This window comes from Zonotrichia albicollis, chromosome 2 (genome assembly GCF_047830755.1).
Source record: "Zonotrichia albicollis isolate bZonAlb1 chromosome 2, bZonAlb1.hap1, whole genome shotgun sequence".
Taxonomy (NCBI): domain Eukaryota; kingdom Metazoa; phylum Chordata; class Aves; order Passeriformes; family Passerellidae; genus Zonotrichia; species Zonotrichia albicollis.
In genome coordinates, this window is record NC_133820.1 from 11,137,745 (window position 1) to 11,150,512 (window position 12,768).

Below are 12,768 nucleotides of genomic sequence, written 5' to 3' on the forward strand. Positions count from 1 at the left end.
AAGTTTTATTTGGGCTAGGCTGTGGTTGGCTGAAAGTTCCTGCCATACATTGTGTCCTTTTGCTCCTTGAAGTAAGTTTTGCTCTCAGTCCAGTTGCACTTTGTACAAGCTGCTGCTGTAATAGCCTGATTTTGGCAGCCTGTGCAGAGCAGTCCCAGACTGAAAATCTGCTGTCTTTATGCATGTCCTTTGCTCTCCACAGGTGATTTTTGTCTGAACCAAAGCTGAGGTGCATTTGGCATTACAATGTGTGTAAAAATATATCTTTACCTACTTTCTTAGAGGATACAATGTCATGTAAGAGGTTTCTCTTTTCATATCTTAACAAAAGGAAGCCCAGATACCAGATGCTGGGTAAGGGGACCTCATTCTGTTGTACTTTAAGGAGCACCTTAGAGCTGGTGCAGAGATTTAACCTGGTCTTTGCATTAGCAGAATAGTGCTTAAAATAAAAAGTATACATTTAACCGCTTTCTAATTTGTATATTTTTATAAATACATTTATTCTGCACATACGTGGAGAAAAATCTTGAGAGAGCTGGGAAAAGCAAAGCCTTCTGGAGCTGACAGCATGTTTTTTCCTGTGTTTCAGCTCAATAGTTTCATGGAAGGAGTTAGTTTGTATTTGCCTATTTGGAACTTGACCAACAGCATACTTAGGAAATGGTTAATGTATCTGTGGTGCTGGAAGCTGTAGTGTACAGCAGTGTCTGTGGGCCTTTTAACTATTCCTGGGAGAAATTATTAATGTGGCAGAAAATTATATTCACAGTAGTAATTGAGGGTCTTTAGCATGCTTGTCCTTTGTATGGTAAACTATTTCTGTTTGTTTGTTTGTTTGTTGCAGAAACTTAAAGCCTCTTTATGGAGGATTACATTCCTCTAAGCTCTCAGTGTTCTTCTCATTACAGCAGCATCATATGAGGAAACCAGCTTATTAGCTACTTGTCTGCAAGCAATGCCATTAGCAGGTTCTCTGCAGCTCAGCCTTCATTAGAATTGTATTTAATATAAAATATTTGTGCAGTGTCATTTGAGTTTTCCTCCAATAAATAGGTCTTATAAATCAGTGTTGCACTAGAAAGTAAAGAAAGTGGGATGTGTGTGGAGGGCCTAAATCAAAATGCCATTCTCAGCATCTGCACTTTCTTCTTTCTTTCTTTTTGTCTCTAATAAAAGTATTCATCCCTCAGGAATTAGAATCATGGCTTGGGCTGGAAGGCACCTTAAAGATCATCTGGTTCCAAGCTCCCTGCCATGAGCTGCAGCACCTTGCACTAGAGCAGGGTGTGCAGAGCCCCATCCAGCAGCCAGGCCTTGAACACTTCTGGGGATGGGGCACGCACAACCTCCCAGGAAAACCTATTCCAGTGCCTCAGTATCCTCACAGTAAAGTTGTTTTTCCTGATGATAGAATCTAAATGTACTCTGTGTCAGTTTGAGGCCATTTCCCCTTGTCCTGTCACTCCAGGCTCTTGTAAATAATCTCCATTTTTCTTGTAGGCTCCTGTCATGTGGTGAAAGGCTGCAAGTTACCCCTAAGCCATCTCTGTCTGAGGCTGAACAATCCCAATTCTCTTAGCCTTTCCCCACAGGAGAAGTGTTCCATGCTTCTAATCAGCTTGGTGCCCCTAGTGCATTTTCATTATGTAGTACATAATTGAAATGTGAACTGTGTAGTGAGGCCACAGATCCTGTTTTCTCCTCCTAATGGTTGGATCATCTCATTCATTCCTGAACATACAACTTTATCTGTACTTGGAAGTGGAAAAGGGTTGTTTTATCTTCTGAGTTTTTAAGTGGTTGTGCTGCAAATGCAAATATTTGGATGTTGCCATGAATAAAGCTGAAGTTTACATGTGCCTCTTCAGCTGCAGAGAGGAGAAAATAAACAGATCAAAAGGTGCCTAATTTCCCCCCCAAATTTATCTTCACTGTAATTCAGTATTAGTCAGTTTATGAGATTTGCCTTGTTAAAAAAAAAATAAATATGTAATTTAGCTTTTTGCTTTGGTTGTAGGAAGTTATCAGAGTTTACAGTATTGTCGTGGAACTAATTTGGGTACAGTATCTCCCTAAGCTGATAGCAGTGCAGATCCTTTTCTGCTTCACTGGTGCTGGCACAGCTACTGAATATGCTATTGTGTGAGGTTATAAACCAGATAATCTTAATTGGGCATTTCCTGAGAGCAAGGCAGAGATGGCTGAAAAAGGAGAGACTTGGAAATAAGGGCATGCATTCCTAATACACAAATTTGGCTTCCATCCAGGAAAATGGGAGAATTTCCTGTTAGTTAAAATCTTCCAAGAGCTGAAAGCCTGAAGATACAGTGCCTACATACCTCAGGGAGCCAGAGGAAAGGGAAAGGCTGGGAATAGCTTGTGCACAAAAGCCCCAGGGAGCAGACTGCTGCTGGATGTGGTGGGACTGGGGGGTGTGAACAGCTGGATCCAGGGCAGTCATCTGGACAGGACATCTCCTTTGTGTGCCCAAGGATTTGGGGCACCCTGCAGCAGCTGTACCAGCACAGGCTGGTGTCCCAGATCAGGTCCTGGGGGCTTTTTAGGGTTGAGACAAATGCTGTTCAGGCTTCATGGAGAAGGTGTGTGTGTGTGTGTGACATGTGTTCACATACTTCCTAACACTGCAGATATTACTGGAGTCTTGACTCACTAAACTGGAGGATCTCTGCTAGAGACAAGATCTGCAATCAGTCATGTAAATTTGAGGGCAGGATAGCACACAGAAGTGGGTATGGGCAAACCTGAAAGAACCGAGGTGGAAAGAATGGACCTGGTTTGTATGTCCATTTGAAAAGAGAGGCTGCTTATTAAACTGAATTAAAGTACAATGAGTTATAATTCAGAATTTTTCCAGCAAGGCTGGAAAAAAATAGGGAATCAGGAAAGAGCTGCATTGAAAAGATACAACAGTTTTTTTTATGCTAGAATGGGTAGTTATGATCTGAAACTTTCCTCACTGGCCTGATTTCATGAGCATACATTGGTGTAGGTACTTCAGACACTTGTAAATACTTGTCTGCTGCCTTCTTCATTTCTTATCTTTGTTTTAGCATAGGATGAGCTCTTTTGGGTATTTTTGGTTATAGCCTGTGAGTGAATTATTATTATAATTGTTTTATATATCTGTGTAGTTTTAGACATTTGAGGGTCTATATGCTACAGTCACTTCAACTCAAGTTAGCCCGAGCTTCTTGAGCTTTTAGGGTAAATGTAATCAGAATGAGCATTAATGGGTGTAAGGAGGGTGGCTTGCTTCATATATACAAGTCTGTTTGAAGTATTAAATGTTTCTTATCATACAGAAGAGACTTAATTGCTTAGCACTAGAAATTGATCTCCAAGCTTCAGTCATGGGTAATAGTAGCATAAGTTTAGTAGCGTAAGTTTTCTGTATGACACAGTAACCAGAGCTAAAGGAATAATTATTCAAAACAAATGAAATTTAGCCATTTGACTTTGCAAAGTAGTACAGATGCACTAAATAAAGTAATATCAGGAATTCAGTATTACAAGCTCTCTGAATGTTGTTGCAGTTGTCTCATAAGTGTCTTAAGTGAAAAGAAAAGCAAAAAGAAAATTGAATCTCATCCTCTGATAGTGAATGAGGAGAATGTTTGACAGTTGCCTGCTCTGCCACTTGTAATAAAAGAAATAGAATTACTTGTGTTAATACAGTTTCATGGGTAATGGTAATGGGTAATAACATACTGTCATTATAACAGTGAAGGAGACTAATGACAAGTTAAAGATTCAGTTGCAAAAAAGGTCAGTGCATATAGTAAAGATGATGGCTGCATTTACATCAGATCTGTGAGGATGAGGGCAGATGGTGAATTTGTGGAAGAGAAGGCCACCAGTTGGAGATTTTAGCTACCTTATGCAGTTTCACAATTGTTTCTGAAGATCTGTTAGTCTATTAGCAAGTATTAAAAGAACGTGTTGATCAGGTGGAAATAATGTCAATTACAATACTCCTAGAAAGGTAATGTGTCCATTATTTAACTTCTGCATAGTTAGAAGTAAGTCAATTAGAAATTAGTGGCAACTTTTCCACGTTCAGCTGAAGAAACAGTAATGTCTAAACTAGACAAATGCCTCAAAGCTCCATTTAAGGTGTTCAGGAGAACTGTTAATTTTTCTCTTAATTCCTGTCACTTCAAACAATGGTGCTTATGGATTCTCAGTGTTGTTCTTTTAATTATCAGTAAGAAATTCTGGAGCTGAGTACCTTAAACTCTTGGCCTTAAAAAAAGTATACTTATATATGCTTATATAAAAGTATACTTAGATATGCTTATATACTTATACATTTAGATATATGTATTAGAAGAGACTTATATCATTTCTTGATGAGAAAGGAGCATCTCTGGGTGCAGTTCTGATGTGTTAAATGTGGACGCCCATGGGAAGGGGGCCTTGAAACACAGCTTTTATGCTGGAATGCTGAAATGTGGATGGAAACTACAGATGTCTAAGTTTATAAGTCACAGCTGTGCTCATAAATTAACAGCCAATATTTTGAACTGCTAAGAGATTGTTTGTTGGTAAACTGTCTCTTCTGTCTTTTCCCAGTCTCTGTGAACGATGAATATCCTCCAATCAGCCTTTCCAAGTGTTGTATATATTATGGAAGATACAGAAATCTCTTATAACTTGTTGTTGTAATAATTTACAGTGAAACTATTTTCTCTTCTGTTCACCATTGTGTTGGTGGCAAATAGAAAAAGAAATCCACTTTACTGTCGTGCCCTAGAATTGATGCTGCCAATTTTAATGCTGTTGTAATTATTTTTCCCAAATACTCTATTTAATTTCTTTGATTCTTGCCAGGCTTAGGGGCAGGAAAGCAACTTTATAGGGGAAACAAGTCATGGCTTTGTACAGTGCTATGAAATGCACAGAGCAAACAAACGAGGGGGTGAGGGATGGGGATAGAGTGGGAGTTTGTTTTCCTGCATCACTTCACTTTTCTTGTGCCAACAGAAGGGTTTTTAAAAGGAAAAGAAAAAAGAAAGAGGCAAATTGGATTGTTAGCAGCGTCTCTTAGGATCATAAATGAAGGGAAGATTGTGTATGTAATTCATAAACATCCTGAACTATACGCCTTCTATTTCAACTTATTAGGGCATGAAGTAGTGCCTGCCAGGTTAATTTCTCACTGGGGAATTCAGCATTCATGCAGATCTTAATTTCCTCCGCTATACAAAGCAGTGATAAAGGAAGAATAAGGGTATTTGAATATTTGATTCCAGATAATTCAGCTCAAAAATAAATCTTTTAGAAGAAGCTGCAAGACAATTATAGTTGCTATTTTAAAATGAATTTGGAGAGTAGCAGGAGAATGTTTATTTGTTCCTGATAGGAAATATGCTTTTTGTCATGCGAACAAAACCCTGTACTTTACAAAAATTTTCTCTTTCATAGACGAAATTACTGTTTTGAGTTCAGGATGTTGTGGGCAAAGAATAAAAAAGAAAAACCATTTGCAAATATTTTTTTCTCCATTTCCCATCTGCCAAAGGAGCAATTGAATTTGTTGGTATGGAGCAATGGTCAATGCTCTGTTTTTTCATGGTTTTAATGGTTGAGATGCTTTTAATGGTTTACAGGAGTTCAAAGATTGTTCCAGCTTAGTGCTTGCTTTTTGCTTCTGTGATGGGATAGCTGAGCATGACCAGAGTGAATCATCTGCTGGCTCCAAACTGGGGTGGGACCAGATTTTTATTTAAGTAAAACAAAACCAAGCCTCAAAATTCTTATGGAGTGAATATTTAAAAGACCCAGAACCTCTTGTTCTTTTTCTAATTCCAAGTGTTGCTTTAAACTCAGTCATGGGTGCTGACTTGTGTGATTTGGGAGAGTTGGATTCAACTGGTCTAGGAAGGCACTTTGGACAGATTCCTTAAGTTCTGTTTCAGTATCAAGAAACTTGTTTTGTTTGGAGATTTTATAGTATTTCTCTTAAAACACCTCAGTGATCAGCAATGTTGCATTTCCAGGGTTTGTGTTTAGAATGATTAGGAATTGTTTGTGTTAAGGAAATAATGGGGTTGAAAATAGCTGGGAGTTAAAGAAGTTGGTTTTGGTGGGTGTTCAGTCAGCTATTTCCACTGGAAACCAAAGCTGTGGAGTTTTATTTGTTTAGATGGGCCAACTGTGGCTTTATATGAGCTTCTTAAACCCACGTTGCATAAGCTTACCAACAAACACACCAAAATGCAAAATCATTCGATTTGGGAATTAAGGATTCCCAAAAAAGTGCCCAAATTCCAGAGACGAAGACAAACTTGAGTAATGTAGATTCTACCCCTTCGTGATGCATAAACCTCCTATGGAGATGCCTTTAATGTTTGTGGAGGAGTGTGCTCTGTTAAGACATTTGTTTTGCTGTATTTTGGCTCCAATCTTATTTCTATGATCTGTTTTCTTTTCAGCACCAGCAAACATTTTTAAATCAGCTGAGGGAGATCACTGGTATCAATGACATCCAGGTACTACAGCAGGCACTGAAGGTAAGATAACTGACTTGTAGCTGAATGAACCTGAATGCATCTTAACTGCCTGTGAAAGCCACAAATCCAACCCTTTCTTACTCTGTCCCTCCCTTCCTTCCTTTCTTTCACTTCCTTCCTTTTCCCTTCCCACCTTGAATTTATTTCAGGGGGGGAAAAGAAAGCTAGTAGTGATTGCTTGTTCACTTTGCATGAAATCTTGTTCTCTTTTGGTACTGACCTGAAAATTAATTAAGTGTTCAAAAATGAAAGGACAGGACTGTTATGACTTGCCTTTAACCTTGTGTGGGTTGTTTTGGGATACATTGGTGCTACTACAGATGATCAGCTCCTGGGGAACAAGGTAGTGTTTTCTTGTCAAGGTGTGGCTGTTTTCTACCATGCACAGGCCTTGCTCACTGTGTAGAACGAAGAACTGCTTGAACTTGCCAACCTTTACTAATTTGGTATTGTTTCAATGTTTTTTCAACCATTGTAATTTTTTTCACAGCACCGAAGAGTTCTTTGAGGCAAGTAAAAAGTGGCAGGTCTCTCTGTATTCTGTGTCTGTAAATATATAAATATTTGATTAATATAAATATAAATATAAATATAAATATAAATATAAATATAAATATAAATATAAATATAAATATATAAGCATTTAAAAATGTTTTCTCTCCCTCAAGCAGAACTTTGTAGCTGTTAATAAATGGTATATGAGGATTTAGTCATTTAAATTAAAAATATATATCTACACAAAACCAGGTAGATGTTGTTAGCCTAAGTCTTGTGCACAACTGCTTTTCAGTAGCTGGGATCTCTGGCTTTAAAAAATGAAACTGTATATTTTCAGAAGAATTCATATGACTCCAGTGAATGTGCTGGTTTGTTGAGAGGTTGACCTGCACTACAAGACAGTATTTTTTTTCTTTCCTGAAATAAGTGAAAGGCCACTAAAACAATTTCTTTATAAGATGTTTTATCTTTTTTTTTTTTGTTAAAAAATAGCGAAATATGCAGAATATTTCAAGTTTGCAGACTTTGGTTTTGAGTTATTATTTCACCTGACAGTGTAATGGCTATTGATTTGAAGTTACTAATCATGTCCTTTCCTTTTAGGAAAAATTAAAGAAGAGGTGAGAGGACTCTCACTTGTTTTTGGTTTTTTTATGCTTACAGGACAGCAATGGTAATCTGGAGTTGGCTGTGGCTTTTCTCACTGCGAAGAATGCCAAGGTTCCCCAGCTAGAGGAGGCCACTTACTACCAAACAGCCCTTCCTGGCAATGACAGATACATCAGCGTGGGCAGCCAGGCAGACACCAGTAGGTATCTTTTCTTTTCATAAGTTCAGTTTAAAGGCATGGGAAATAAAACCTTGCCTGTGACATAACTATTAATCTGCAGATAATTCTTACCTATCAATATTTAGATTATTATGTATTCTCTCTCTCTCCTTATTTCAGTGGGGTTTGTTTTTGTTTTTTTTCTTTTTTTTTTTTTTTTGAACTACCTTTAGACATTACCTTTACCTTTACATATATGTATGATACTGATCAAAGGGTGAGTAACTGGGCTTTCTTTTTTTTTTTTACCTTTTGTTTCCTCCCCCGTATTATAAGTTTTGTTTTGGGGTCATGCAGTAAATAATTTAAGGCAAAAGCTGGGTACTCCTCTGTCAAAACAAAATTGGAGAAGAGTCTGTCATTATTTGTCTTGATATGTTAAAGCTTAATATTGTTAAGAGAAGCTCCTCCCTGACAGGAGTGACTTTCCCAAAGGGAGATGTGGGAGGTTAAGTGTGAATTTTGTACTAAAAGAGTAGATGTTTCATATATTAAATTAGCATTAAATATACCCAATTTTAAACAATTTCATTTAGCTGATACAGGAGGTCCCACAACCTGCAAGATTAGAATCTTGCAGGTTCTAATCCTCTGCTTTAGCGTATAGTAATTTTTATGGGGAGAAAAAAAAAATTATTCTGGAGATAAATATAGGAAATAACGTAGAAGTAAAAGTCAAAGTAAGTTTTGTAGTGGGATTGATATCTGTAAAATCTGTTTCTTGATGCTATAGTTACTTTACACTACTTCCAATGCAGATGGAGAATATTTTAATTATATAGCAGTACTTTGGCCATATATCTAGTACATCTATGTAGATTTTATTAAACAAGTAGGATTATATAGTGCCTCCTGCAGTAGGATTTTTTTCCTCCTTTGTTTTGCTCATGGTGTCTTCAATGTAAAGTTCAGTTAGATTTCCTTATCAATTGTATAATTATCTTTTGTCTGTAGAACCTTGTCATGAACTTTTAAAATATTTTTTTTTATTAGAGATGAATTCATTCTCAGCATGTCCAGTGTGAAAACTGCATTTAAATCCTTGATATTATTAGCAACCCTGTATAAAATGTCCTGAGTGCCTCATAGGTAGTTGTGTTATCCATGCAGTAAGTTGTAGTGAGTGGCTCGGAGTTTTTTGTGTATTTTTTCTTTTCACTCCTTTGGAAAGAAAACACACACAACCTTCCCCATGTGTTTAATTTTCAATGTCAGAAAATTGCCATTAAGGGAATGAAGGCTATTAAGAACAAACTCAGCACTGTGTCATAGTTTCTAGTACTGACAACCTACTATGGCAGTGGGAATAGTAAGCTGGATTCTCTTGAAGTCTGTGTTTAATTAGATTTAATAGCAATCCCATTAATAGAAGTATTTAGTTTTGCTGTCACTTAGTGTGCTGTACAACCTTACTGAAGAAATGAGGTGACAAAGGATATGAATTAAATTTGCAAGAGCCCACATTATGCATGGCAGATGGTCAAATTGAGAATGGTAGGTCATGAGTTGTACATTCCGAGGTGAGTTTCAGTATTCTCTTCTCTTCTCTGGAGGGCTGAAGGCAGGTTCCTTACCGTTATACAGCACAGCAAGTCAGTGATCAAGAAACACCAACTGCTGTGGGAAAAGTAGGTTTTGAAATTTTTTTTAACATCTTTAATGTCTGGTCGGGTCCTCACTGGCAACAAAGATGAGAGCCCTTAGCCAGTCTTTGCTGTTTTAGTTAGACTGAAAACACTTTGAGATAAAGGCATCTTGGTGAACTTTTTATCATGTTGGAGGACTTAGAAGGCAAGTGTAGTGTTCTGCTGAACACTACAGCAGAACAAAAGTCAAAACCACTGTGGCCATGGAGTGCCCTCCAAGCTCCTGTAGTGATCTGTAGTGAATGTTTCTGGAAGAAACATTTCCTTGTTAAGTGCTTGCCTGTAATTGTTTGGATTCTAGATTTAAAAAATGCAGTTCACCAAGAAGGCCAAGCCTCAGGGCCCTGTGTTAGTAAACACTGTCTTGTAAGGGGGTGTGAAAGGATACAGGATGGGAAATCCTCAGCAGATGGCTTTGACCATCACTGCTCCTTTCTGCAAAAGAACACATATTAGCAGTTCTCAGTGGCTATGCTGAGTTAATGACAGGATCTTGTCTCTCAAATTTGACTCCCTTTATTATCCCACATAGGTATAATTACATTAATTAATTAAAACTCGCCCTTACTGTTCCTTACTGCTTAACTACCTCTGTGTGTTTGGAACTGGGGATGTTAAGAGTCACCGAGCTTTGTGGTCCTGCCAAGTTCAAGCATCCAAACTGGGAAGGAGAGAGTCACAGATAAATACTAGAGCTGTTTTTTGTGCCACAGAAAACCTCCAGCCATTTACAAAGGCTGTTGAATGTATTCCTGGCATAAAGATGTATCAGATGTGAGCTTGACTGACTGCGTTTCTTTGATGTGGTTACTTAATTAAAGGGGTAAAATGGAAATGTTACTGTGTACCATAACAGCCAGAATTGTGCCGTGGCTCTTCCAAAAATGACAGTGGTCATAATGGTTTGAGAGTTGCAGCCAGGATGGTAGGAGGGGTAAGGAGACCTGGTTTGTCTTATTACCAAATGCAACATTTCAGAAGCTGCAAAAAAATAATAGGTTTTCATTAAACCTGCTCCATCTGTTAAACAAGGACGGACTTGCACAGCCAGTGTTACTCATGGTGCTTGCCTTTTCGTCTGTTCAAAATGGCATGTGCAAGCACCTGCAAATGTGGTATTTTCACATCAACAGTGATGCAAACTTAATCTGATCCTTTTGCAAAGGCTGTTTTAACATTTTGACTTTCTGTCCCTTCTTGCACTCTGTGAAGAGAAAGTGCTCAAGCATTAGGTTTTCAATGTATGGATGCACACTTTTTAGTCCAAGGTAATTTCAATGTTTCACTTGGTAGAGGAAATCCTAGGCATTGTTCTTAAAGAAAAACAAAAGAAGTTTAGTAGTACTTCCAAATATTTTTACTTGATTTCTCTAGAAACCTTTTTATTCCCATTTGAAGTGATTTTGTGTATTTTCATCTGTGGCTGCACAACAGAACTGTTGGATTGCTAAGAATGTATCCATTTTCTTCTTATTATTGAAGGAACTTGAAGAACCCAGGGTTAAAGGAAGGAACAGAGTGAAAAGATGTATTTTGGAAGTTGTGTTGTGTTCCAATGAAACAGCTGTCAAGACAAATTCTCTTCTTCCCTTCTTTTGAAAACACAGTTATTTTTCATTAAAACTGAGTTATTAGTCTTTGCAATTGCACATTCCACAGCCAAAACAAAAGATTTCAAGCCCTTTTATAAGAGCATATTACAGTGTAACGATCAAAATGCCACACACAGCAATTTGAGGATTGTAGACTTCATGCCTTCTGGCTTTTTATATCTCCCTGTTTGTACTTTGAGCCTTTGCATGCATCTCAAAAGTCACTCAGCCCTTTCCAGCCAGGTAGAGTTTAGGCTCAATGGTACCTACATCCTTCTGAAGTGGTGTTTATAAAACATTTGCTACTGTTCCATTCTAGAGACTCTGAAAAGTTTATAGGGTAATTTCTTTTGGAGCTTCACTGCCCCTACTTTTAGACTCCTAGTGTCTTGCCTAAGTCCCTTTTGCTTCAGGTTAAGTCCTTTACTCCAGTGTGCCCCTGTGGAAATTATAGCACACTTCATTCCTTTTGTCTCAGATGACATGTTGCATGTGAAGACAATGTATCAAAAGGCTTCTCTCAGACCTAAATGAAACTGCCTAATTTCCTTTCAAGAAGTTGGATGCATTTCCTATACCTATTGTAATTTCTTTTCTTCTCATCTGGACCTTCTTTAGTATGCTTTTTTTTTCTGAGCTGTGGCACTCAAAACTATAATGAAGACATCAGCTTAGTTCTTCAGAAAAATAGGTGAATCTCTATAAATATCCATGTAGTACTCTGACAGAAGTGTAACACTTCCTATTTTCTTCAGTGCTGTGATGATGTGAATTGCAGATTGAACATGAGTCGGCTGTAGCTCCTGGATCCTTCTTGGCACAAGTCCTAGTCAGTCCTCATTCTCTAGCTGCTCATTTATTGTTTCTGTCAGTAGAATTTGACAGTGGCTTCTTCCGTCACCTGGCCTAATTCAGCCATCTCTATGTGTCTTCATGACATTTCCTTCTACTTCAAGGATCATTTGTGTCATCTCCATCCAGGTTCCTGGGAGTTTTGCCAGCTTGGTATGTCAAGGTCCCCGCTTCGAATGTCAGGAGTCTTGTACCTTGAGGTCCTCTTTTCATCCTACAGATTGACTTGTTGCTTTGTGTCATGATTGCCTCTCTCCTTCCCCATCAGTGCCGGAGCTTTCAGTTTAAGGTGTTATAATTGCAGGGTGTTGTAAACACAGCTGAGATGAGGAAGCTGTGGGATAATGGTGGCCAATATTTACAAGCTCTTGCACCAGTACAGCAGTTGGAGTTGGCTGAATTGCTGCAGGGGTGCTGGGTGCTCTCCCCACATCCAGTTTTAACCAAAATTGGCATATTCAGCCACATAAATTCCTTTAAATCTTCACCTTAGGAGCCTGAGACCACTGTGAATTTAACTTCACAGAATAGGTAGCAGTATGTGAGATCTTGCTTAGCTCTGCTTGTAATAAATAAACCAGATGTAGTCTCAACTCCCTTTAAAAAAGTTTTATATTGTTTATGTGTTGAAATTGGAATGTTGCTGCTGAATTTTCATACTTGGCACTGTTGAACCCATCAAGGCTGCCCCTTCATTTTTGTTCTCCCTATTCCAGTTGTTGCATCACTGTGGATGTTTATTGCTTATCCCTGAGTTCAGTTGCTACTTCTGATCTGTCTCTCATGCTGAGTTTCCCAGCCTACTTAAGTTTGAA

At 38.2% G+C, this 12,768-nt stretch overlaps 1 protein-coding gene across 3 annotated transcripts in view; it reads left to right on the top strand.

Annotated features, from left to right (window-relative positions):
• The window catches only part of USP25 (ubiquitin specific peptidase 25), an 88,135-nt gene that overhangs the window by 14,824 nt on the left and 60,543 nt on the right, over positions 1–12,768 (top strand). For 2 of the 3 annotated variants that reach the window (XM_074532921.1, XM_074532930.1), the window contains exons 2-3: positions 6,459–6,536; positions 7,698–7,842. In XM_074532921.1, the coding sequence (XP_074389022.1) occupies positions 6,459–6,536; positions 7,698–7,842 (223 nt within the window). Of the gene's footprint in view, positions 1–6,458; positions 6,537–7,697; positions 7,843–12,768 lie in introns of those variants that run through there. The other variant, XM_074532932.1, reaches the window with a different exon arrangement.